The 27,823-nt window shown below is 31.0% G+C and overlaps 2 protein-coding genes across 2 annotated transcripts; both read left to right on the forward strand.

Annotated features, from left to right (window-relative positions):
- The first annotated feature begins 9,879 nt into the window (after positions 1-9,879).
- On the forward strand, positions 9,880-13,445 carry LOC105661802 (chymotrypsin inhibitor-like). Its single transcript, XM_076533652.1, has 3 exons — positions 9,880-10,015; positions 11,408-11,511; positions 13,231-13,445. Exons 1-3 carry the CDS (start codon positions 9,964-9,966, stop codon positions 13,309-13,311), a joined length of 237 nt encoding a protein of 78 aa, XP_076389767.1. The 5' UTR covers positions 9,880-9,963; the 3' UTR covers positions 13,312-13,445.
- A 1,016-nt stretch (positions 13,446-14,461) lies between these two features.
- LOC100884057 (chymotrypsin inhibitor-like) lies at positions 14,462-22,675 on the forward strand. Its single transcript, XM_003700612.3, has 4 exons — positions 14,462-14,619; positions 19,754-19,843; positions 21,127-21,236; positions 22,467-22,675. Exons 2-4 carry the CDS (start codon positions 19,792-19,794, stop codon positions 22,548-22,550), a joined length of 246 nt encoding a protein of 81 aa, XP_003700660.1. The 5' UTR covers positions 14,462-14,619; positions 19,754-19,791; the 3' UTR covers positions 22,551-22,675.
- Positions 22,676-27,823: the final 5,148 nt, after the last annotated feature.

A 27,823-nucleotide genomic window follows, 5' to 3' on the forward strand; every position in this document is an offset into this window, starting at 1 on the left:
ACTTCCTCGCTAGTACACAACGAGCTTTCCTATTCATTCTAATAGTTCCTGTCCATTCCTTCTGTACATTCTCGTGCCTAAGGCAAGAGCCTACTACGATACCTTACTGACAAGTCTACTAGCAGGTCCCGAACGAAACGCTGTTATTAATTGCTTCTTAGAGGTTTTACCGTTCCTAATCAAGAAACTCTTATTACGCACGCGTTCATGCAGCTTGACTTTATTACAAGGACTGAGCATATATAGAGAAACAAAACAATATGAAATATCTATCGTATATACATTATAGATGTCGCTTAATAAAGTAAGGTAGATATACATATACAATACATATTGATAGCAATTACATTTATCCTCTTAACAAACGCTCTCTCCCTCTCCTTCATTTACCTAGCCCTTCAACTAGCTAGCGAAAAAAGATATATTATTTTTTAATTATTGGCAACGCGTATTCGGTCAAGATTCTGGGCTAATTTCCATGCTGTACCTTATGATCCTCTTACCAAACGATGCAATATTTTCCGCACGCAGTGACCAGATCCTTCTAAAATGCCCTTATCGGTTCGCAACACCATGAGGTTGGGTCATCGGCCATGAGGCGCGACACGTTTGCCAATTGTCAAAAATAGTGCATCAACCTCTAATCCTACCGACCGCGACTCTTAGAATTCGTCGCGGGGTCCTTGGCTATTGGTTACCACCGATCCTTCGCTTAATGAGATACATAGGTTCATGCCATCAACATCTTACATTTCCCAAAAACCAGATAAATATCCGGGATATATATTTCTTTATTGAAATACACTTCTATACTACCTACTCCTTTGTGTGATACATTATTTTTCGTTTGCATTTTTTATAATGTATTGTATGTTTTATTTGCATATCTTTTGTTAGAAGTTGCAGGGGAACTAGATTGTTCAAAGGCAGGCTCTAACTTAGTACATAAGGAGTGTGGCAGTATTTGCGAACTTTATTGCGACAACCTTTTCCCGAAGGGATGTTCTGAGGTTAGTATCCATAATTTGCGGTGTAACAAATTATTTTAGTGTCATGTATTAATTTATAATTTGAACACTATTTCTATTTCAGCCATGCGTTGAAGGATGCTTCTGTAAAGCCGGTTTGGTTAGAGATGACAACGGCAAATGTATTTCAGCTCAAGACCGTCCGAAATCAAATCAATAAATAAAGCGATAATATGTGTCTTTATGCTACAAATGGAATTATTTTAATAATAGATTCAATGTGCTAAAGCAGCAACAGAAATTGGTCTAACTTATAAACTTAGTAATTCTGTAACGCGTTTATTGGCTAAATAAACTATCATTATTGCATAAAGTTATATACGTTTTTAATATGTCCTTTCTGTCTTTAAAATGCGTTGAATGTAAATCAAAACGGGTATGTTTCGTACAAGCATACGAAAATTAGAACGAATAGCACGAACATCACGTTATGAAATATATTTCAATAATTAAAACTGATCTCACTACAAATGTATATGCTTTCGCTGTGTAATTGAAAAGATATTTTTCATTGCGGAATTCTGTACATACGTTACTTTTTGCGTTGGAAATCTGAACGTGCTAATATTCGTAAAAAGTTATGAAATGTGTGCCATCACATGGCAAACTAAAATATGCAGTTTCTAGCAAGATAAATGGAATTTGTATTTTTTTACAAAACATATCAGTGTAGATATACTGTTTGAAGCAGCAAGTATAATAGTAGAATTCAGGAGCTTGGGAGATTTTCTCTTGTGCGGTTCATTCTGAAGCAATTCCTGGGTAGATGAGCATTAAAATCTTCTGTAAAAGTAAAATTTCTCAGGTCTTTCGCATTTTCCAATGTATACATTCTAAGTACTATGGTAGATATTCAAACGTGCTTGCTCCATTCACTTTACTTTTTTGCCAGTTGACCCAGCTGTCTGATTCCGGCAGGTAGTATCCCTATTGCAGATTTTCATTTGCGGCACATCTGGTAGAAGGTATCCATGATATCTTCGTTTGATGTCCTCAGCACTGTGAATATTTCTTCAGATGGATAGGCTAGAATGGGTAGTAGACTTTTTTGTAAGAGCCTCCGTGAATTTACCCTTTTCCCCCAAGTTTCTTCTTTTTCACGTTTCGAACCCTGGAGCCTAACCTCGTTCCGATGTGACCGACGCACTCACTTTTTATCATAGGTAATTTGTCGCCATATGGATTCATATCTAAAATAGCTTCGGAAATTGTTGAGTCTCTATCTTCGATGTAATTTTCATACTTCACGTCGAACTTCTCCTCCAATCTTATCGTTACAAACATTTCTTCGATAGCATGTACATACTTTCATTTTGCCTTGGAGTCCACATGACTTTCGGCACTACTCTGGTCTGCAAACTATTTATTATAGTCAAATCTATATTTTTTATTTTGACAATATGTATAACCATTGTAGTAATTGCTTTTAATGATTAATAAAGGGACATGTTCAATCCACGCACGCCGATTTCGATGAAACTTATGTTAACGTTGCATACATTTCTTATGAGGATTTAGACTGTATAAAGAAAATTTATTGTTCTGTTATAGTCTGTATTTTAAGCACATTAGCATAATTAGCTTAATTAGTTTAATAAGCACATTAACTGTTATATTGTCATATTTAGTAATAAAAATATATTTTTTACGAACGTCAATCTTTAAGTATATTTCTTTGATGTGATACTCTATCCACAGAACTCAGTTCCGTGGAACTATTTCCAAACCGTGTATCGCAATTCGATAAGAAATATTCGATCAAGGTGGAACGTGGTAGTTTAAAGTTTTTGCCAAAAATAATTCTAACAAAGTTTTGAAGTTTGACCTTAAGAACGGGTTTCTAAGAGCTTAAACATGGAGAACGTCCGGAATATTAATTTTAATTACTTGCACTGCAGCGAACTTGATAATTGTTGAGTACAAAAATAAATTTAAAGTTGGCGTGTAAAGAAAATGTTCTTTCAATGCTCAATATTACATTAATTAATGACATTAATTGGAATACTTTGGTGTCATAGATTCAGAATTAGTCGCGTTATGTAGCTTCGCGTATGGCTGATGCTGCTTGAAACACAATATCTACATTAATGTGTTTTATAAAAAATTGCACGATTTATTTTTCTTGCGAAGAACAGCATATTTCAGTTTGCCATGTGAAGGAACACATTTCATAGCTTCTTACGAATATTAGCATGTTCAGTTTTCCAACGCAAAAAGTAACACGTGTACACAATTCCCCAATGAAAAATATCTTTTCAATTACACAGCAAAAGCTCTTACATTTATAGTGTTAGATCAACGCTAATTATGGAAATATATTTTATAATGTGATGTTTTTCGTACTTTTCGCTCCAATTTTCGTATACTTGTACGAAACATATACCAATTTTGATTTTTATTCAACGCATTTTAAGCACAGAAATGATATATTAAAAAGATATACAAGGTTATGCTATAATGATAATTTATATAGCCAATAAATGAGTTGCAGAATTATTAAATTTACAAATTGTACCAATTTCTGTTGTTACTTTTGAACACTGAATCTAACATTATAATAATTCCATTAGCAGAATCGGGAGCATATTTAAATAGCTAATATATGTATAGCCGATTTTACAGTGTTGTTGAGGAATGCATGTTCCGTTAGCATTTCTAACTAAACCACGTTTACAGAAGCATCTCTCCGTGCATCTCCGAAATGGAAACAGTGTTCCGATTATAAATTAATGTATGGCACTATACAAGTTATTTATTACGTTACAAATTGTGGATACTTAATTGTTTATTATGTTTTGCAGCAGATTATAAATAAAAAGCCCTTATATTAATTTAATTAGCACATGAAATATATTTCATATCCTTTAATTTAATACACGGTCGCAAAATTGTCACATATGTCGGATACGAACATTGAAAGCAATGAAATATGCAGACAGAATGTTGCCTGATTTATTATAATAATTACTCATAATAATTACCCCATGAGAGCTTCAAAAATTTGATTTGGCCTCTTCCAATATTATCAAGCCACGGTTAATTACCGCCAACAGATAACCTACATGGCAGCTGCGGACAAATAATAATTCCACGAGTGGTTCTGCAGCAATAAAGTAAAAGAATATCGATAAAATTTCATGTCACCATGTATTAAACAGTTGTAATTATGAGTGCACTCATACTCGTAGAGAATTTGAAATGTTCGTTTTTATAAAATCGATGTTGAATAGGTATTTATCCTAATTAATTAGTTGTCACAATGTAAGCATTTATTGACCAAATATTTCGAGTTGAAAATAGCATCAGTTTAGGATAAAATAATTTATTTTAACAATTATGTGGTTTGTATATTCGGGATCTATTATATTAAAGATAATCGCACCTCGAATACATATTTCAGCTACTATTACGTAAAAACATAATTGTTTGGGCTTGTTATTTTAGAAAATCTAAAATTGTATGCATTGTAAATTTACATGTGCAGCACAGGAACAAGGACTTATTGTTAGTGACGAATAATTTATCGCAGTTTGGAAAAACAGCATTTCAAGAATTAAATGGCTTTAGCGGTGCCGTAAATCTAGCCGTCTACTCTCAATAAAGATGGGTCATGGGATGCTTGACTTCAGGATTAAGAGTTTTGGGACTTTCCAGCCGCGTCACTTGTACTCTACCTGAGAGCGACCAGGACTTTTGAGGCGTGGATTTTTTAAGCGAATGGCAGAAAAGATGACCGCCTCCTTCCTCATCAAGAACGCAAGAAATAACCCAATCAGAGAAGTCACCCCTTATCGATAGTCCTCCAACGAAGTTAATAAAACGAGTGTTTTTCCGAAAATGAAGCAGAATTTTTGTAACCACATCGTATGAACTTGCGACACAATATTTTATCCAGGCGTACTCCTGTGAACCTTGAAACTTGTGCGAGCGAACTCTCGTATAAGTAATAAGTAGCAATTCATTTCCATACACTCATTTGTATTTTTCAATTTCATAATTGTCAGTGAAATTACAAGCACTTCTTACACAGTGCACTGTGGTATTTATTTCAAATTTCCTGGTGCATAAACAATATTTATTGCATATTTTGTATAATATAATTTATACCAAGCACATTTCTATATCTTCTTCAGCGCATGTGTGATTGATAATTGAAGGAATACTAATTTCTACGAACTTGAATGACGGTTTAATTCACCGAATTCGCTTAACGCTATTGCACCTCGTTAAACGCAGAACATGTACTGCTTCCTAGAATGTCTCTAAATGGTTTCCAATACTTTACACGGAAGACATTAAATGTTGCTTAAGGGGTTAAGTGGGCACACGTTATAAACTGCTAATCTTTCTACAAGATAAGCTGATCATCGATAAATTTAGGATGTTCACATGTGGAGATATTGTCACTCTCAAGTGTAAACAGTATTGCTGCCTTAATGTTTCACGGTTTGAGGCCTCTAAATGAAAATTTCATGTAATTCTACTTACTTGTGATGGTGTATAAGTGTATATGCACATGTTCTTAATAGCAAGTTCAGTTCTTAATAGCATTTATTGGTCAATAAATGATATAAAGTTATTATTATTAACACACACTACAAAGTATAGCTTTGTGATCGGTAACGTACGTCTTTACAAGTCAAATTTTCAATTTAATTTTAAAAGCAACGAGTCCGTATTTTCCGCCTACAAAAAATTTATGTTTATTAATGTTAGCTATTTATCAAGATCCTGCGATGTTTCATATTAAATGCAATTGTATGTTGCATGCATATAAGCCACGCATATTCAAATTAATTACTGGGTAATCGTATTCATTCTTTTATTAAGCAAATATATGTAGATTTACGATTTATGAAGAATTTAGTTAATTAGTCGAGTAGGATTATTCGTAATGAGCCATAATACTGGCTTTAACAGTTTAAAAGATTTTTAGGATTCATAATAAAAGCAACCTATTATATGATTAATGAAATTGAGTATTTTATACGTCTTGTGTAAAAGCAACATATGTACGTTATAGAAGAAAGGAGAAATCTCTTAATAGGCTTTTGATGATTTAAATAAGAACATTTCGAATTTTTTTAGGAAAATTACAAAAATCGTTCCCATTTTTATTTTCTCTCTTGTACTTACTTCTATCCATTGAACGAGGTAAATATATATTGAAGTCTACTTTCTTTAAAAGCTTTGAAATATTGAAATTTGCTATGTGGTATAACTATCTCTACGGATGTGCGTCAATTTGACGCGATCGTAATGTAAATAAAATTGTTAGTAAATTAGTTTTACCTATGCAAAAATTATAGCAATAATAAATATGAATGCACCGACAATATCTTATAAACGACGGACTTCGCTTGTAGTCGGGAGTCCAAATTGCAGTTCGCAAGATAGAGGGAAGTAAAAATATGAATGTAGAATATTGAAGTAATGTACTAAAATATTATTGAATAATAAAAACTTTCTATAAATATATATCTCATATTTTCATTTCTTACTTGTAGTGTTTAATTATATTACTTTCTAAGTGGTTGTTTTTCTTTAAATATATGTATTTATTCATGCGTCAAATTGACACGTGTTCGTAGAGATAGGTATAAAGAAATGTCCGTAGACCTAGCGTTAAACTAATAGTTTTATGTATGCAGACGAAGAATTCTATTTTAATTCATTCTTTTTAATAAAGCTTGACTAATGTAATTTACTGATCAATATTTTTAGGCAATATAGATCTTTTATTGCATATTTAACAATTATTAAACGTTTATTCCTTTCACAAACACATCATATTTATTTTTGCAACAAGCGAGATTTGTATTAATCATTTAATCGTTGAAAGCAATGTTACTTTAAATAATAAAAATGTTCACAATATTGTGTAGACGAAGGTAGAAATGAATGATAATTTTGAATGACTTTACACTTATTCAAAGAAATACGGATAAAAAGAATAATGAAAATTTGTTGAAGAAGCCATTTACGAGATAAGCGTATTTGCAAGGTGTTTAATGATGAAATATGCCTGTGTAGTTTAAAAACATGTACCACGTACGTCAATGCTATGTACGCAGTGGATCTTCAAAAAATATTTTGAATTCCTGAAAACAAGAAATTCATGACTAATGTCATGTGCAAACTTTGCGAGTGTAGAAAGTATAAATTGGGAAATTTGGGGATTTAGGGATTTGGGAATCTGAGAATTTGGGGACTTCAGAATTTGGGGATTTGGGGATTTGGGAATTTCGGAATTTGGGGATTTGGGAATTTGGGGATTTGGGAATTTGGGGATTTGGGGATTTGGGGATTTGGGGATTTGGGAATTTAGGGATTTGGGGACTTGGGAATTTGGGAATTCGGGGATTTGGGAATTTGGGGATTTGGGGATTTGGGGATTTGGGGATTTGGGAATTTAGGGATTTGGGGACTTGGGAATTTGGGAATTCGGGGATTTGGGAATTTGGGAATTTAGGAATTTCGGAATTTAGGAATTTAGGAATTTCGGAATTTGGGAATTTGGGAATTTGGAAATTTGGGGATTTGGGAATTTGGGAATTTAGGGATTTGGGGATTTGGAGATTTGGGGATTTGGGGATTTGGGGATTTGGGGATTCGGGGATTTGGGAATTTGGGAATTTGGGAATTTGGAGATTTGGGAATTTAGGGATTTGGGGATTCGGGAATTTGGGGACTTGGGAATTTGGGAATTGGGGAATTTGGGAATTGGGGAATTTGGGAATTGGGGAATTTGGGAATGTAGGGATTTGGGAATTTGGGAATTTGGAGATTTAGGGGTTCAGGGATTTGGGATATATAACAGCTAAGAAGTAAAGTAGTACGTATTATGTATTAATCCTTTCACTGCGGCGCGATTTTGGAGTAATCCATCAACAGGGACGACGCGTCAGACGCATGTTGGTCGCTGCGCCGTGCAGACCAGTTACCATAACAGTATCCGGAAATTTCATACTATTCGTAGGACTTAAAAAACAATCATTGCAAATTGTTGAAAATAGTAAAAATAAATACAGAAATATGTCGGTAATTTGCCAATAAGTCGGTAATCAAGTATGTATATTTGTCTACTATCTATATGATATCGCTCGTTTCAATTAGATCCTCAAATGTTAAAATAATATAATATCTATATAATTATTCTTTACTGTTTTTTCTGCAATTACGATATCGTACACGTATATTAAAAGATCTTGTGTTGCATTTAAAGTTACCTCCTTGCTGTTTCTCGTTTTAAAATAAATTCATTTAGTGTTCAAATTGTGTTAATTGTGTTGTCTTATATTTAATAGTTTTCAATATTATATTATAAATCTGTACTCCCATTTCCATCACAAATTAATTAAATATATCTATTATTGATTTATTTTAAGTGGCCTTTTATAAAAATGTAGCAAAGCTACATCACATTCTTTGCATTCATACCTAGTTTCTCGACGAATTTTGTGTTTACTGCATACTGTACATTTTCGAGCAGGATTTTTTTTTTAGAAGATGGATTAAAATATGTGCTGGGAAAATGCCTTTCAATAAGACGTAATGGGCGTATATTTAGGTCTCTTGTATACGAGGTGCGATCATTAAGTTCACGGACTGGTCCCGTATATGCAGATATAGTTACCTTTTTCAAATTTGGCTGTTATCCCCTTCAATGTAATCCCCTTGGGCAACTATACACCGATCCCAGCGCTTCTGCCATTTTTGGAAAGCTTCCTGAAAGTCTTCTTCTTGAAGCGTGTCAAGCACCTCCTGCGATTCGCGTTGAATCTCGTCCACCGTGTAAAACCGCCGACCCATTAGCTTCAATTTCATTTTGGAGAACAAAAAGAAGTCACAGGGTGCCAAATCTGGTAAGTATGGAGGGCGACGAAGGACGATGATGTTATTTCGTGCACAAAACTCTTGTGTAACGAGTGCTCTGTGTGCTGGCGCGTTGTCGTCTTGGAGCACCCAATTCAGCTTTGCTCAAAATTTAAGGTCAAGATCATTTGTACCTCCCCAAATGACATCATCATGATATCGGAAATTTGGTTGATGGTGATGCGTCGATCTTCATGCACAATTGCCCGAATTTTTTCCATGTTTTCGGAAGTGTTGCACGTGAGTGGCCGCCCGGATCTCTCGTCGTCTTCCAAAGATGTCCTGCCATTTTTGAATCGTGAATGCCACTCAAAACAGCTCGTCCGACCCATTACTTCATTCTCGTAAGCCTGTTTTAACATTGCGTGCGTTTCGGTCGCCGATTTCCCGAGTCTCACACAGAATTTAATGTCAGCTCTTTGTTCCAATTTGGAGTTCATCGTAATTTCTCAGCGGAGCGCGCGCGTATGCTACTATAAAATTGTATAACACACGATTTAATGAACATATCGCTTCCAAACTTCGTGACATTTCTCTTGAAGATTGTTATTCATATATTCTGCGAGCGCATGTCAATTGTGTGAACCGTTTGGTCACAGCAGACACAGTCCAGGAACTTAATGATCGCACCTTGTATGTATATCGATAAACATCTAGAACAATATTTACATCTTTCGTGTATATCGATAGACTTCGCAGGACGTATATATACGTCTTTCGTAGCGAAAGGGTTAATAGTGATACGTTTAAAAAATAATGAAATAGTAAGGTAATTTGACAGGCACTTTGCTCAAAGATTATAGTTATTTATTTGATGATAAACTACCGATAATACACTGAAAGTAGTAATCGTTGCAAGTATATCTTCATACAGTATACAAATATAACGTAATAACCCATATTTACGTAAACGATAAACACATATTACTCATCATCGACAAATTAAAGACAAACGAAGCAAATATGAAGACGGGAGTAAGTATAAAATGAATGCTACTTGAAATAACATGACACTCGAAGGAAGAATTCAACGAATAGTGTAAAAATATAAAAAACTACAATGACCCGTTTTCTCTTTGCGTTGTTCGTCGCTCTGGCAGTTTTTTCTGTTTGTAAGTACAAAGCATACTAAAATCATATTTTCACTACAACGAGCACATGAAATGTTTCTTTTAATTGTACTTTAAAAATCTAATGTGCTTTTTATGATTAAGTTACTTTTGTCGATTAATCATTACTTATGAATATTATTAAAAAAATATTAAGAGAACTGCATGTTTATTTTGGTAACAATTCAATTATTGAGTATTATAGAACAAATATTTGCTTAAGAAGCTCGCTGTTATTTTGTAGCTGATATACGATACAGCGTTAAATACGTATATATAATCTGTTCGTAAATAATGTTTAATAGTTGAAGTCTAATCTAGAAATAAGTATAGAAAATAATGAGTAAGGAATTATACACTAAACTGTCATTTCATGTTATTTGATTTTTTTGAAAATGAAAGTGACATGAATATTATGATTATGTATGTAATTAAAATGTTGAAAAATTATGATTATGTAAAGATATGGTTGAGGAAAAAATCTTGTTCAAAATTATTATTACCAAATTCAGAAATTTTAAATCTTTCAAGCTTTTAAATTTCCAAATTTTCTAATATAGCTTGGAATTTTCTAATCTTCCAAATTTGTACGCTTTCAATTTTTTAAATTTCCAATCTTCAAGTTCATATTTTCTCGAATTTCCAAATCGCCAAAAGTTCTCAATTTTTTAAATTTCTCAATCTTCGAGCTTTTAATTTCTCAAATTTCCAAATGTATAAGTTTTCAATTTCTTAAATTTCTAAATCTACAAAATCTCAATTTTTTAAATTTCCAAATCGCCAAAAGTTCTCAATTTTTTCAGTTTCTAAATCTTCGAGCTTTTAATTTCCAAAATTTCCAAATCTCCATATTCTCAATTTCTCAAATTTCCAAATCTGCATATTTTCAATTTTCTAAATTTGTATATTTCCAAGTTCTCAATTTTCAAAATGTCCAGATTTCCAAGTTCATAATTTCAAAATGTCCAAATCTCCAAGGTTATAATTTTCAAAATTTCCAAATATTCAAGTGCCTAAATTTTCAAATCTCGCGATTAAAAAATATCCTCATCTCCAAAATTTCAAAAAAAACAAATTTCTAGTTTCCCAAGTAAGTATATCCCTAAATTTCCCAATTTCTGAAAGTCGAATTTTCTTTTTAAAAACCTTCAATTTCTAAATGTCTTTATCTTCAAACTAAAAAATTTCAAGTATAAGATGTCTAGCACCTTATCGCAGTTGACCTTCCACTACTTGTCTATTTGTATCACTAATAAATAAACATGAGTTGGAAATTACATACGAATACGTACAAAACTCGCGGTTGTTAAAATAATTTATCCAATTGCCCTTGTAATTTATCAACACCAAAACTGCAAGATGAAATTCTAATGAATCGTTATCAACTTGAAACAGTGACTTTGGTTGACGCGCAATGCGGCGAAAATCAAGTTTGGGATAATTGTGGTAGTAGCTGTCCAACGACTTGCGAAGATTCTGGTCCAAAAACATGTATCATGGCGAGTATTTTTGTATCCTACTATTATATCATTTTTCATGTACTGATGTATGTCCCAAGAAATTACAACTTTTATCAAGAAACCGAAAAGTCGTTTCAAAATCAAAGCAATGGATAAAAGACGAAATGTAGAAAGTTATGTTATAAGTACATAACTTAATATTATATATATTGTATTATTTACTGTATTATAATGTGTAATAATATCATTATATCTGGAATAATATCATTATATTATACTAGTAAAACCTGGCAGACGTTGCCCTGTCTGTCCATATTTATTGACCTCCGTACATATAAAAATGGCTTATCTGCATGCAACCTAGAATCTATAATTCGTTGTAGAAAGATGTTGAAAAATGAAAGATAGCTTGTACCAATGAGATTTCATTGTTTGTGTTGGTATAAGTTGATGATATACATTTTTTTATTAAGAAGTCGCTCTGTAATTGAACTAACTTAAAGTCCATTTTTTGTAAGATTATCGAGAACCACCTCAGGTACATACCCACCAAATTATGTCTGTCTATGACAGGGGTCGGCAACCTGCGGCTCGCGAGCCATATGCGGCTCTTTGGATGTGAAGCTGCGGCTCTTTAGTTCCATACGCAAATATTATTTATTTTATCAAAAAAAAAAAAAAAAAAAAATTTAAAAATCGTTTTGAATCGATTAACGAGGATTAGGCACCGATTCTATCTCTCAACCACTTGTACTCGCTTTTCACCGCATCCCTCCGCCGTGACACGCGTCGTCGCTGTCGTCAACTGTTAGTGTTATAAGTAAATGTTTAATTGTTTTAATTTTTTACTTAAATAATAAGTAATTATCTAATAATGCCATATATATTATCTAATTTGTTGTGAAAAACACTACTTATATACGAATAAATAGATATTTTTTCTTATGAATAAATAGATTAGTTTTCTTTTATCAAAAGACTTTATTTATGCGAGTACTATTTATTGTTGGCAAGACAAAATTTTGTGGCTCTTTAAAAACTTTGAAATTTTGTAAATTGTAATTTTTGACTCTTCCGACTCAAAAGGTTGCCGACCCCTGATCTATGATTATTACGTACCGAATTATTTCATTTTTATTTGTTTGCTACGTCCCTTTTTGCCCCGCCCATTTTTTATATACCTAAAAACCTTCTCCATGGAAAAATACAAATGTGTGCCAACTTTCACCGTGATTGGTCAAACGGTGTCGAAGTCTATTAATTTCGTACATACAAACTTCCATTTTTATATATGTATATAGATTATGAAGTTGTAATATAACTTCAAAGTGAATGATAATGATACTTCAAAAATGTCTCTTTCTGAGTACATAGGTATAAATATGTATATCAGAAAATGTACATTTAGTATACATCCACACATATATTTAGTATGTTTAGTATACATGTGGATGTGTGTATGCATGCATATGTGTGGATATGTGCATATGAGTGCATGTATATGAATAATTATATCGAATGTATTGTACAGTATATCTGTTTTAACTAACAGATTCAAATATTATACACAAAATCAGATGAAGGTTGTATGATAACAAGGGAACATACCTTGTCAACCTTAATGCATCCCGTGAAGGTTGTACCAAGTTTCTGGGTTAAATGGACAGCTTGTACTATACCGTACCCACATGACATATTTATCTCGTGCATTTAATCCTCTTATCGTCTAATCACATAAATCGTAAATTTATGTTTCAGCAATGTGTTGCTGGCTGCACATGTAAGGAAGGATTTGTTAAAAACAGTGTTGGAGCTTGCGTCTCGCCATCTCAGTGTTAATTGCCCGCAGAATAGGTTATTTTGGATATGACTTGATTGCTTCCCATAAAATTTTCATTTTCGGTCCGAGAAAAGCAGAGTATGCTTACAGTATGCTTATGTAATAGTTAAATAAACTATTTGGTTGAATTGCATGGGAATGTAGTATTTTCTTTTTCACTTTATTGTTAACATCTGGAAGCTTTCGAAGCTGTTTATAAATTTATATTATTATAACGTAGATATCTACATTATTCAATTAAGTAAAATGTGCTCTTCAAATCAGCTTTGCAATTTTCATTTTTAATTTTCTTTGCATTTTTGCGACTTTGTCTGAAATATAATACATATACATATTCGACGTGAAAGAAATGAAAACGCTTGCTAAATTATGTATATAACAGATTTGAAAGAAATATATGAATGTGAAGCAAGAAGGTTTATTACTGTGAAATAAATAATATATTATAAATTATATTTTATATAAACAAATATATAAATGTTTGATAGTTCGACATAATTAGTCGAACTATATTTAGTTTACAAATAACAAAACTATAAAAGCTATTTATTATAATAATAAATAATACGCTATAAATAGTACAATGAATAATACACAAATAATAAATAGTAATGAGAATTATTATGCAAGAAGGAAAATTTAAGGATTGTTCTATAGCTACATCATGCAACATAATTTATTTACAACAAATAAGCACATAACAAGTGTTATATAATTACTAGTTGATATAGTAATATTATAAAATAATATTATATGAAACTTGTTGATATTTATCACTTGTAATTAACTTCACTTGGAAATGAAATTGAAACGTGTTATTTTTTATCTACCGAGAAAAAACCCTTTAACAAGACAAAAGTAGGTTTAGATACAAAAGATAGGAAAAAAATAGGAAGGTAAAAATTATAATTACCACAGTAAAATAAGAATTTCAAATTGGAACACGCAATACAGCAATTATCTATATCTACCTAAATAAGCACACATGCAGGATTTAATAATAAAGACTATACATGCAAAACGTATAAATCGCTATACATAAACGTTTGCTCAGGGCTACTACAATAAACAGATTTCTTATCAGTCTATTATTTGTATCCTTGATGTCCACCATTGTTCATCGTAACTAATACAAGTTTATTTAGTTTACGTGGTATTTTATTTGTAATAAACTACATTGTGAACGTGACTCTCTGGTGTGGCGGTTTACTTACACACGCCACTGTTCTTAATCTTCGTGTATCATTTCTCTAAACCAGTGATTCTCAACAGTTTTATACGGCACCATCAAACTTGAAGCATTTAAGGTATATCTTACACATAACAATTTAAAAAGAATTTCTTTACACTATTATTTATGTATTATCATTTTGAGAACCATACTAGAGCAATTGAAATTTTTATTAGATAGTGTTTTTATTTTTAACAAATCTCAATACGGGTATTTGCAATTACCATTGCAACCTAATGGTAAATGAGCAAATTTTTAATTACATAAGTGATATTGTCGTATTCACATATAGACGGTTGTTGTTACATTTTTATTTGGTTTCTAACAGAAAAATCAGACAAAAAAATTATGATATGATTATGTATCATAGAGAGAAAGAAAGAATCCTTTAGATAAAAAGATCTATTCCTTTACCACAGAGTAAACCAGAGGTGACACTCTCTGTGGGCATCTTTGATTTCTCGAAAACGCTGTCCCTTTAAATTGGTTGTACAAACGAGTGGGAAATTTAAATCGAGCAAATCTACTTACATGCCAACCTCTAATAATTTGGAATATATTTGTAATAAATTTTCTGTGTATTACTAATATTGTCTTTTGAGGTATTTTTATCAATTTTACAACGTTAAAAAGCTGAAAAAGAAAAGAATATACTAAAATGATTACTCTACAAAATATATTTGAAGAATACGTATTAGGGAAATGATTATTACAAATAACTTATAAGAAAATGAAAAACTATATTCCACAAGAAATTACAGATGAATGTGTTACAAAGACATGGCAAAATATTTATTAAAATAAATTATTGGTGAATATGCAGGTTTAAACTATTCTTTTTCGGCCGCCATACTTCTACACTGTGCACACCCCGATTCTTTTGATTTGGGCATTTAAATTGGTTGTGTCCTCTGTCTCTCTCTAGGACATAGGTTTCCTTGTCTAGTGTCGCCTCTTGTACTCCTACACCTTTACTCTACAGGAAAATATTGTATTTTGAGAATTAATTTAAATCACAAAAGAATTAAATTGTTAGTTAATATTTTGTACGTTAAGTCTAAAATCCATTCAAGGTAAGACAGTTTTCTTTTAAGACAAATTCTGCTTCTTTGATAACCTGACTATACGCATATACATACGAAGTAATATCGCTGTCATGCATGTCTTGCCGAGAATTTTGCTCTTTAATGATTATATGACAAATTTCTCAGAAGTAGATCGAGAACTGTGTCGTCTCTTTGAATAAATGCACACGCAAAGCTGCAAATTCTCACGTTTCCTAGGTACTTCAACCCGTCCTTCATTCCTCATTTTAAAGCTCTGCGAGAGGCTGCTGGAAAATCCGTTAATTTCCACCTAATACGTGCTTTTGGCACAGAGTACCTTTTGAAGGGATCAGAAACTCTTAATCTACAATTCTGTGTAAATTCGATCGAATTTCCTCGCTATATAAGGAATAACGCAATAAACAAATTGCAAGATGTTCCGAAGTGTGACTTTGACATTTTAACGATCTTTTGCGTAAAAATATAGTTTCAAAGAGCTTATGATCCTTGGCTCGCAAATGGTTTATAGTTTATGAAATATTCAACAGTGAAGTTATTATTACAGTATTATCTAGCTAATAAGGCGTAGGCTTTATCTTTTTGGCGTGACCATTGAAACAATTTTATGGAATATCTTTTTACTATTTTCCAGTTTCTTCAGTTCTTCTTTTTCCATTTTGTTTTAAGATTTTAAGTGACTTTCCGACATATCTTTTAAGATAGATATGTACTTTGAATATACGAAGTATATAGATAATAAGTTTTATAAAATCGGTGACATTGTACAAATTTTAAGTGCCATTTGCATCGAATAAACATCCTGTAATTAAAAACTGTAAGGACTTTTCCATGGTTTCATTTGAACTAAACAAAATACATGAACGTAATAAAAATTCACTTCATGTGAAATAAACGAAATAGCATAAAATAAAATATAATGGATACAATAAAAATAAACCCCATTTAAAATAATTAATACACGTTGATAGAATAAAAATCCACCTCATATGTAGCACAAATTTATAGACAATTTGTGTTGAAAATACACGAAACAATCTAACGGGAGTCCTCGCATGTCACAAAGATTATGAAATTATAAATTGTAAGGGTAATATGGTCTCAATTAGAAGGATAAAATATTTACATTGTAAGCATGATTTTTTACCCTTAAACTCAGAAACAAAAAATAAGTAACAAAGTAGTCAGAAAAAGAACATGAGATGAGCAAGAGTAATGTGCAGAACTAAAAAAAGGTAGCGACTGTGAAATATAATGGGTATTTTAAAAAATATGGTGGTGGTTCATCTCAGTCACGGAGTCTACCTCTCAAAATTACCCTAATAGCAAGAAAAGGTGCTGAGTTGGCGTTTGACTATCTGGTTCACTATTAATAAACGTTGCACATGTGTCGGTGCACATGTGTAAGCGAAATGTTCAGTGACATTGCTGCAGGGTGATTCGATTGCAAGATACAAAGAATGCCATACGTCAAACATATCGTTTTACCTCTCTTTGACAAGTCATGAAGGATAGACATTGTCAGCAGTGCTTACGGTAATGGAGAGGATTGTATTGTGACAAGATACACCCTAGATTCTAGATTTTAGAGCCTGGAGTTGATAGAGCAAATAGGAAGCACGGCTGAGTGGCATATTTGACAGCAGGAGCTTTGTATCTCTTAGCAAACGAATCAGTTCGTGTTAAGAGGTTTCGGCCAAGAGGTTTAATGGTACTTGCGAGAATATAGTACGAATATCCGACGTTCTGCAGCGGTTCTCAATCGTTTAAAAATCTGGGTTACCACGATCGGCATGCTTGCGTGTTATAATTATTTGTTATAAAAAATTTTCATTTTTTCTGATTTTCACGGGTTTTCACATACAGCTACTTTTCACCTTTCAACCAAAATTTGAAAATTTTTACGTTTTCAAATGCGCAAATTTTGAAATTGCTATATTCCATATATATGCGAATTTTTTGATTATTAAATATCTAACTATTCAATTTCGCGAATTTCTAAATCTCTAAAGTTCATTTCTTGATATTTTAAATTCTGCAAGTACTTATCAAATTTTCCAAATTCCCTAAATTTACAAATTTTATAGAAGTTTAAATTCTCAAATGATTAAATAAAGAAACTGCTAAAGCATTAACTTCCCCAAATGTCCCACATATCAGAAATATTACAAATGTCACAAGTGTAAAAAATATAAAAAATATTAAAAATTTTGAAAATATCAAAAATATCAAAAATGTTACAAAAATTACAAAATTTCCCATATACAGTACATTGGTATTAAATAAAAACCACTTTAATGTAAAAATGGTTATACATTAAATAATCAACTTTGACTACATGCTCCTCATTTAATATTATCGAAATTAAAATATTTTTTGCATTTTAACAAATATTTTAAGGAGGTTACATCTAAATGAAATGACCTGTATCTCTTATTAAAAACAAAGGAATATTTCTTTCTATTTCAAAGTCTATGATTTATTCTGTTGCAAATTCTTATTTTTTCAAATTCAAATAAAATTCCAAAACGACCGTATTAATCTTATTATCCATATGTATACAACGTAATGCGCTTTATTTCACTCTCTTCGGCTTTGTAATTTTCAGAACTTCAGATAAGACCGTGAAAACAATGACTGTATGTTTAATGGTGGTATGAAAAACATCTTTGTTTAGTGAGGTTTATATGCAGAATTAAATAATTGATCTGAAATAACATTTTCATTTATTACTTAATAGGGTCGTATGCAGACTCGGTACCAGAACCGTTATCATTTAAAACAATTATTTATAAGTAGAAAATTTGTAGATTATATAACATGATTTCTTTACCGTATTTGTGAACATAAAATGCTAATAAACTATGTATAAAATAGTAGAAAATACAACCAATTTTGCAAAATTATTTATGGTGAGAATCTTGGATTGCGAGTAGAAGATGAATAAAAAGAGATATATGAGAATGATTCTTCTCGTGATTTTGGTAAATTTGTAAGAGGTAGACCATTTATATAACAACCCGTAATTTTTTCGTTGCTCTAATGTGGAGAATATAAGAACGCAGAACATATTTCATACGTCACACACCCCTACTATTTTATACCGCATGCCAACGCGTTGGGGTAGGAAAATAATTATTGTATTAATAACAGAAAGTTTAAAATACATATTTTTATCAGGAATTACATTTTCTAATTTAACACGTTGACTACCACGTCATACATACATTAGTGATAGGTTAAGTTTCTATACTAAACACGCGTATTATTAAAAACTTGTTCACCTAATCCAAAATTCTCGCATTAATTATATGGATCTATGGAAAATATAACAAGATATTATGAAAATAATTGATAAAAATTATTAAAAATTAAAACACTGCTGTATTGAATTGAAAATTGCTTCAAGGGTGGCAGTCAATGTATTAAGGAATATTTATAATTTTTCTGCTAGTAATTTTCTTATTTAAATTATTATTTAACTATTTTAATTAATCTTTTTCTAAATTTTATAAAAATTGTATGAAAAATTAACGAGCTGTAGATAATTATCTACATTATCTATTCCTTGTAAAAAAATTATATATATTTATTAATATTAATTATATATAAATTTTTAATTATGTCCTGTATGTATGTACTTGATACATTTAAATGTATGTTTTAAAAAAATTTCTATTATATGACTTAATTCGAAATATTACATTACAAACAAAAGTGAATGAACCGTCTACTAACAAACTGTTGATCAGACATTCATAGTAATCTCGTAACGATTTATTCAAAGGCATTCATGGAAAACAATGTTTCCGAGAACCAATTCACGTAAAATTAAGCAAACAAGGATTAATTCACTCTAACAGGAGGCAATAACAATAAAATTACACAGTATTTTTCCCGCAGTAGTATGCACATATCGATATTAAAATTCGGTAATAAATTTCCTTATCGCGGAAAAAGGAAAGAATGATCCAAAAATCAAATACAACGATAAATGAAACAAAAGCGGGATACACGTATTCAATCTCCTTGTTTTGCCCCGGATGACGTTATTTTTACAGCCTTTTAAATCAAACTCAAACAAGGCGAATGTATCGAGACACAGAATTAGTATAAAAGCAATTTAATTCGAACTTTTCTCCACAGATCCAACGGAACAACCAAACGAATAATATTCGATCAAAATGTCTCGCTACGTTCTTGCTTTACTTGCCATTTTGGTAATCGTTTCGGCCAGTAAGTAACCAAACTTTTAATAATATTATCAAATATTCTCATCGTACAAAGTTTCATCTCTGTCATCGAAACATCGATTGTTACATTCACTAAGTTCGCAATCCACTTTAGTACACTTCTTTTTTCTTATTCACTTTCTTATAGTTTACTTTAATTCGCGAATGTTCGCTTCGATAGTTTTACTTCGATTTAATCACTACTAATCAATTTAATTTCAACGGAAATTAATTCAATGAACGTCATTGAATCGAAAATTTCAATTAACGTGTTACAAGATTGAGTTTCATTGAAGATTGAACGGATATTAATTTAACACAATTTTAAACAACGTGTTTAAGTGTAACTTTCAAGATTAAATTTAGTTCAAAATTTCATATTTGACGATTTAAATATATGTAGTAAACAAATTATTTAATTTTTATGAAGTTATAATTGTTATAACAGGTATAAGGTTTTAATTTTTATAATTAGTGTTTCAATTTAATTTTTATAATTTTATTGCAATAAAATTCAAACTAAAATACTTGATTTATTTCTCAGATAAAGTAAAAAGATTTCGCAAATAAAAATCCAGGCTTTTGTGCCCAAAATTAATCAACTAAATAAAGAAATTTGAAAAAAATGTGGAAATTGAATTTGGCGGAAATATTTTCACTATTTGAACTCGAATAATTTTAATATTTATATTAAAAACCTTTGATCCGGAAAATTTGCCTTCTGTTAATTACACCGATTTCATTTCTGCTGTTTCGTAAAATTTTTCATTTTCATTTCAATTAAAAATTTTGTTCATTTCATTAGATGATAGAACACTTTAATTAAAAATAAATTCATATTCATAACGATGCAATGAAAATAAAGTTTTTCTATGAAAACCATGTTTTTTTTAAAAATTAAAGTGTCTTTGCGTATATTTACATAAGAAGTGCGTTTAAGTTTGAAGTAGTCACTAAAACTCTTTATAGAGAATTTGTGTTGAAAATATACCACGAAACAATCTAACGCAAGTCTTCCCATATCATAAAAGTTATGAAATTATAAACTGTAAGGGTAATATGACCTCAATTAGGAGGATACAATATTTACGTTCCATGTAAACATGATTCTTTAACCTTAAACTCCGAAACAAAAAATAAGTAACAAAATAGCCAAAAAAAAAAACATAACGAACAAAAGTAATGTTCAAAACTAAAACTAGATGTATTAAACGCCTAGTATTAACCAGTAAAATGACGAAATTATTGAATAATATGTGATCTAACGAAAGATTTAATAATTTTTAGCTGCTGCCAGTTCAAATTCGCCAGAATGCCCGCCAAATGAAATATGGAATCAGTGCGGTAGTGCTTGCCCCCAGACTTGCAAAGAGCCTAAACCTCGTCCATGCACACTGGTACGTATCTTCTTTTTATTATTAGTAACATAAGCAAAACTTTGGTATCATCTCTATTTGGTATTATCTACCAATCTGCGTTAATTTAAATTACTCTGTTAATTGCTGACTTATCACCTAATTAAACTTACATGGTCGTTACTACTCGTTGAAATACCTGTTCATTTGTTTAATAGTATCCACTTAAATGACTTGTTTATTTGCTTATTAACGCAACTAAAAGACCTGATTATTTATCAGTCAGTTAAATGACTTATTTGTTCAGTAATAGACGGTGAAGAATTGTTTATACGAAAGAAATTATCAAAATTCAAAGAACTTAACTTTTAACCTTCCCTAAATATTTTTAGCTTCTTTTCTTTTTAACGAATGATTGAGTTTATAACGAAACTTAGAAGCAAATTTCATTCTGCAATTTGAAAAAAATAAAATGCAATTTACTTTGAAAGTAATGTGCAAATAGGGTGTTCTAAAAAAGATGCAATCTAAAAATTGTTGAAAATTTATTCATTATATTATTGACTTGTATTTTCATGCTATTAAATCATGCCAAATTTTATTAACGACTTGGTTAGGATAACTTTCACACATGAATTTTATACATGAAACATTAAAGAGGAGGTTAGGTAATTATTTTCAATAAATGTAATTCGTTTCTGTTCTTTTCATCAACTTTCCACATTTTGATCTGCAATATTCGCTAAAAATGCATGAACTGCAAATAGATGTTAGGTTAGAAATGAATGACCAATTAGTAGTATGTAATAATAATGTGAATAGCAGAATCGATATTTCCATCACTTTCTATATGTAAAATTTGGAAAGCAGAAAATTTAAACGCGAGTTTAAAGCTGAAGGTTTCAAAATCTTGTGATGAAGAGAGGAAAATGTTTTTAAATATATGTGCACCTATTTTCTGATATCGTAACAAATTTCTGGTATCTTGATACGAAGTTTTATTTTACTGCTCGTAAACTATAATCATTGTTTTTTACTATCACTATGTGAATAATGCAAGCAGAAACTTATAGAACCCAAAATATCATAAAAGCAATTGAACTATATTTTCTGCTGAAATGTAGAAATTGCTTCAATTTCCAATTCTCAAATAATTTTTTAAAAGTTTACATTGCAAAAGGACTGATTCTTTTGTATAATCATGTTGATAAAAGTTTCATTGTTTCCGGCTCATTTCGTACACGTTATTTTTATTGCGTTTTGTTTTTACAGCAATGCGTTCCACAATGCCAATGCATGAAAGGACTGCTTAGAAACAGCAAAGGAAAATGTGTTGAACCTAACGAATGTTGTTAATTTGACACGATACAAAATGATTAATCTTTAAATCTCTACTTCAATCTTAATTACTTCCATGGAAATTTTCTTTTGTAACTGAATTTTAATTATATAAGGTTTAAATAAATATGCACAATACAGTATTCACATACAAATTTCAATGATTTTTCTTCCTATTCTCATCCTGTCGTAGTTAAGCTTAACCCCTAATTAATTAAATCTATAATCTTTTTAGTAACCATTTTTGCTTGAATGCACGATATAAAATGAACGAAGTCTTAATTTTTATCGCATGCGATCATTTTAATTAAGGTGTAATGGTACAATTAAGAACAAAATTCTTTGAGCTTAACTCTTTGGAGCAGCCCTATTCAGTTCTTTGAAACCTTGGGAAGCTACAGGAAACTTTAGCTTCTACTCAGGGTTTGAAGAGGTCATAAAGTTTATGACTGGCTTCATATTTTCGTTCTTCTTCGAAATTTACTCTGTTTCATTTCACGGTTTCTCTTACCTTTTAATCGGATATAATGAATTAGCTTGTAATTCGATTGATCAATATGTTTGATAGTAACATACAGTAGAGAACAAAAGTATTCGTACACTTGAAATATACAAATAAAAAGAACAATATTTTCTATATTATTAAGTATATTTAATCATATATAGCTGTATACTAAACATTACACTTACAGCAACAAATAACCCAAAACCGAAGGCAATAACATTATGTAGTAACTTGAAATGACTTGAAATTCACGAGACCGTAAGAAATCATCGGAACAAAGTATTCGTACACTTAATTATTGCTACAATTATTTTTAGCAAGAATTTTATAAATTAATATTTTGTGCGATAACCTTCCGACAATTCACTTCACGTAATATATCGGGCATTGACAACACCAAACTTTTAACGAAGTCAGGTTCTATATTACACCATTCTCTTTTCAATATTTCTTTCAAGTGTTCTTTCGACGTTATATCATGTTTTCGCGCATTTTTTTCTAGTTTCGCCCATATATGTTCGATAGGATTTAGGTCAAGCAATTGTAGAGGAGTTGTTAACTTGTGGGGAGTATCTGTATTAACAACCATTGACGCCCTATACATATAGGCTGTATGTTTCGCGTAACAGTTTTGCTGAAAATAAAATTCATCTAATTCATAAATCTAATTCATTCTAATTCATCTGCCCTATTTTGTAAATTTTCTTTTAAAATATTTAAATATAAATGTTTATCCACTATTTTATCTATTATTACTAAATTGTCGTCTCTAGAAGCAGCAATACATCCCCACACCATCACATTTCTACCTCTGTGTTTCGTCTGTGTTATTGCCTTCAGTTGTGAGTTATTTGTTGCTGTAAGTGTTATGTATAATATGCAGCTATATATCATTAAAAATACTTAATAATATAGAAAATATCGTTGCTTTTGTTTTTACATTTCTAGTGTATAATTGTTGTATACAAGACTTACTCACGTTAATATTTATTGAAAGTACGAAGAACTTTGCAGTTGTATTAAAAGTGCAAAGAGTTGTCCCTTGATAACGGTTGTCCCTTGATAAAAAAATCAACAGATTAATGTAAAGGAACGGTAGGTTTAGTTTGTACCTGTGTACTTAGAATTAATGAATTTTACATGTCATAGCCGCGAGGGAAATATTTGAATCCCATGTGTCAAATTTTGGATGTTTCTGCTTTAGAGGTAATTCGTCTGAGTTATGCATTAGACGAACGAAGCGTTTCTGCTAAAACAGAATGTTAATAAGCTCCATGAAAACATCTAGTATTCATAGAATGTAAATGGTGCATTATTTTTGGCACTCGCGTTATTTAAGTATTTTTTATGCATGGCACTTTAAATGCCCGAAGATGTACTTGTTACTGCGTAACAAATATTATACAAATTTGTAAGTCGTTAAAGTGACCTGTGACCTCTCAAGGTAACAAAAATTAACCATCCAGGTAGGGCAATTGAAAAACATATTTCGACGAAACCTTCTAAAATCATAAAGTCAAAAAGTTCAATAATATACATGATTACCCTTACAGATGCCATAAAAAAGGTCACCGGTTTACACACCTAGGAAAGTTAAAAAATTTACAATCTCAACCGCCCTAAACATAGAAGCTCCAGAGAACTTACCTGAGGCTAACGGTAGTCCCCGCCAAATGTATGTCATTTCCCCAAACTCAAGAAAATTTCGAATCACCAATCAGAACCGTTGTTAGAAAAAGCCCCCACTATAAGAACAAGTTAATGTCCATAGAAAATTTTGCGAGAAAGCTCAGATACAAACATATCAGCATACGAACAACATTAAAATAATCTTCTACATGCCGTCCGATAAAATTCACAAACTTATACTTTAAAATATTCATAGTTGTATTAGTAAATATAATAAGTGTTACATGGAACTTTATCATAGTATTCATTATCCAACATTTTCAAATATTCACTCGCCGTGAAGTCTGCGTGTGAAGTGAGCATTTTCGAAAGTAGCTTTCAATATAAAAATTAACTATTTTGCTCACGAGTCAACAGTACTCTTGCAGATGTTATTTATAAAAAGTTTGTGAATGCGTTGTTTAAGATAAGCCATTTACATAATTGAATTTTTTAATGACAAGTTTCATGACAAGTTTCTTCATTCGGTTAACTCTTAGACAATAGAATACTTATTAAAAAATCTTTGTCTCAAATCAGAGTATTTCTGTTAAGAAAACTTGTATTTAAAATTGTTAGTAACAAGATCATTTTCTGTTAATTTAATTTTTATTGTAAATACAAAAGGATGATTCTTTGGGTAGAATAATATATAGATAAGAGATTAATAAAATTAAAATTATTGCTTCAAACTAAATTAGTTTGAAACAACGATATCTATGTTGTACTCATGTGATCGGTAAAAATAATTACCATAAAATTTTATAAAGAAAGAAAAATGATATAAAATGTAAACCATTTGAATTTTAGTTCTGGACTGAGCTGAAAAATTCTCCTCAGACTGTTTCCTAAGAAATCAAAAATAAAATTTGTATTATAGAAACAATAAATGTTAGTATTATCGAATCTCATGCCTTCATATTTTATTTATAAGCACCCCCTATTTGCAATCTTTTGAAGCTGCGTCTCTGTTATACGAATTCCATAGGAAAAAATTTCATATTTATCGTAAAAACAATAGGACACTTGTCGAACAGAGAATAAATATATGAACGTCTATACGTCACAATTTATCAATACACTGTGTTTGATCATTTATAAATAGTGAAAAACTCTAAAGCTTAAAATCTAAATGGTACATGAGTGTTCTAAAAATATAACAGAGATATATATATAAACCAAACCATAAGAAATATATAAAATATGCAGCAAAGGTTTGAAACTATCGATAATAATTTTTAATGTTCCATACTGGTTTTAATATTGAACATCAGGAATGTTCGAATATTAACACCGAATGGCTATGATTAAAACCCATATCAAACGTCCGAAAAAATGCCGAAGAAATTTAATTTCATAACTGCCAAATATTTTATTATATGCATACAGTATATGTAGTTACATATACTCCGTCAATTTTAAATAAATTTTCCAAAAGTATAGCAGAATAATCTTTGCACTTGAAGGTAATTTGTTTGCAAACAGCGACTTTAAAACTTACTGGTATAAAAGTTAAATGAATTCTTTTCAGGTTATTTCTCCTCTAATAATTTTCACTATTGTTTGTTTCACTTTATAGAATCAAATTTTACTTTATATTATAGAATCAAATAAAACATGCTTCTTTCAAATTATTATATTAAATAAAATTGTGATTGAGTCACCTCTTGAGCCCGAGGGGTGAAAGGGGTTAAAAATATTTCAGACAAAAATTAATAGTATTTATACCATTATCTTGAAAACCTCCGTGAAAAGTTTCACAAAATAATAATTCCATGTTTCAAAATCATATTCTTAAAAATCGTTCATGTATATCATCCGTTCTTTTTAATAAAAATTTTCTTTCAACGTGTATTATCCTTTTCTAGATTCTACTTTCCTCTACATGAAACTTTAAAAACCTGAAACTCGTTTAAAAAGGTGACTGAAATATGTCTAACTGAATTTATTTATTTTAACTGAAACATGTTTGCTTCCGCTTTGACGCCTAGGTCACGCTAAATTCAGTGTCGTTTAAAGATTAACCTCGCGTTATGGTAATGTTAAACACCTACCGCAAACGTGACCTCTAAAGAATTAAGTCAATTCATATATTTCTCATATTTCATATCCCTTTTGTTACTGGCAATAAATGTTCAAGTGAAGTCGGAACAAGGATAAACTGAACCCCGTCTGTCTTATATAGATTTATGGCTTGTACTTGTGCTGTTTTCAACCCTCCAGAAAGCTTAAACTTGTCACGTACGCAAGAACGCCCGAGTCTTTTTCAGAAAACAGCGGTTGTCATTGAGAAACTCTTCTTGTATAGTGAAGTACACTTTCCTTAGGAAAGTGTTTACAGTTCCTTAAAATTTATAAATAATTCTAATATGCATAATTGTATTAATTTTTGACAATTATGATAAACCTTGGTTACGTAAACACTCTACGCAGTACACTAGTTTGTCTAATTTTATAGAGGTAAGAAGTATTTATTTTAATTTCTCTGTTAAAATGTTCAATGCAAGCTTTGAAAATGAACATTTTAAAAAATATAATTGTTACTAATTGTACAGTGCATTTTCAAGCGGAAATTTAATAACGAGGGAAGTTATTAAATAAAGTACAGTAAAATCCTAAGTGAAAAGTTTCATGTTTTTGTAAACTTAAATTTTCTATGTACACTATACATTTTCAAACACTGGGGTTCTCCATAATCTCGATACCCCCCTTTCGTTTTGGTGCGTCTGAATAATCGCCGAAGATGAATGTTTATGTCTCGCGAATAAATAAGGGCGAGGGGTAGCAAGTCACCCAATGTAGCCAGCTAATGTAATGAACTTACTGTTCTAGCAATTTCTGTGAAATAATTTCTATGTCAGCGTACGTGTCACCCCATTTTAAAAGATAAAGATCGTCGTTTACTTTGGACAGGTAATATTTTTTACGGAATAACTCTTCTCTTATCGTGAATGGTTTTAATTTGTACACTATGTGCTGTCTATGAAAATTATTCAAATGAGAAGCGAATTTTGGTGTAGGTTATCTGACGTTAATGGTTTTCTTGATGGACAATGCGTTTCTTCATAATAAAATACGTTATTTGATGACACTTTTAATATTCCAAACACACAAGTTA

Source organism: Megachile rotundata, chromosome 1 (genome assembly GCF_050947335.1).
Source record: "Megachile rotundata isolate GNS110a chromosome 1, iyMegRotu1, whole genome shotgun sequence".
NCBI lineage: Eukaryota > Metazoa > Arthropoda > Insecta > Hymenoptera > Megachilidae > Megachile > Megachile rotundata.

Bases quoted from the DNA above. Each gene is read 5' to 3' on its own strand.
- LOC100884057 (XM_003700612.3), top strand. From the start codon at position 19,792: ATGTCTCGCTACGTTCTTGCTTTACTTGCCATTTTGGTAATCGTTTCG. The intron at 19,844-21,126 runs GTAAGTAACCAA...AATAATTTTTAG, and splicing joins TTTGGTAATCGTTTCGGCCA to CTGCTGCCAGTTCAAATTCG. The intron at 21,237-22,466 runs GTACGTATCTTC...TTGTTTTTACAG, and splicing joins AACCTCGTCCATGCACACTG to CAATGCGTTCCACAATGCCA.
- LOC105661802 (XM_076533652.1), top strand. From the start codon at position 9,964: ATGACCCGTTTTCTCTTTGCGTTGTTCGTCGCTCTGGCAGTTTTTTCT. The intron at 10,016-11,407 runs GTAAGTACAAAG...AACTTGAAACAG, and splicing joins TCTGGCAGTTTTTTCTGTTT to TGACTTTGGTTGACGCGCAA. The intron at 11,512-13,230 runs GCGAGTATTTTT...TTTATGTTTCAG, and splicing joins GTCCAAAAACATGTATCATG to CAATGTGTTGCTGGCTGCAC.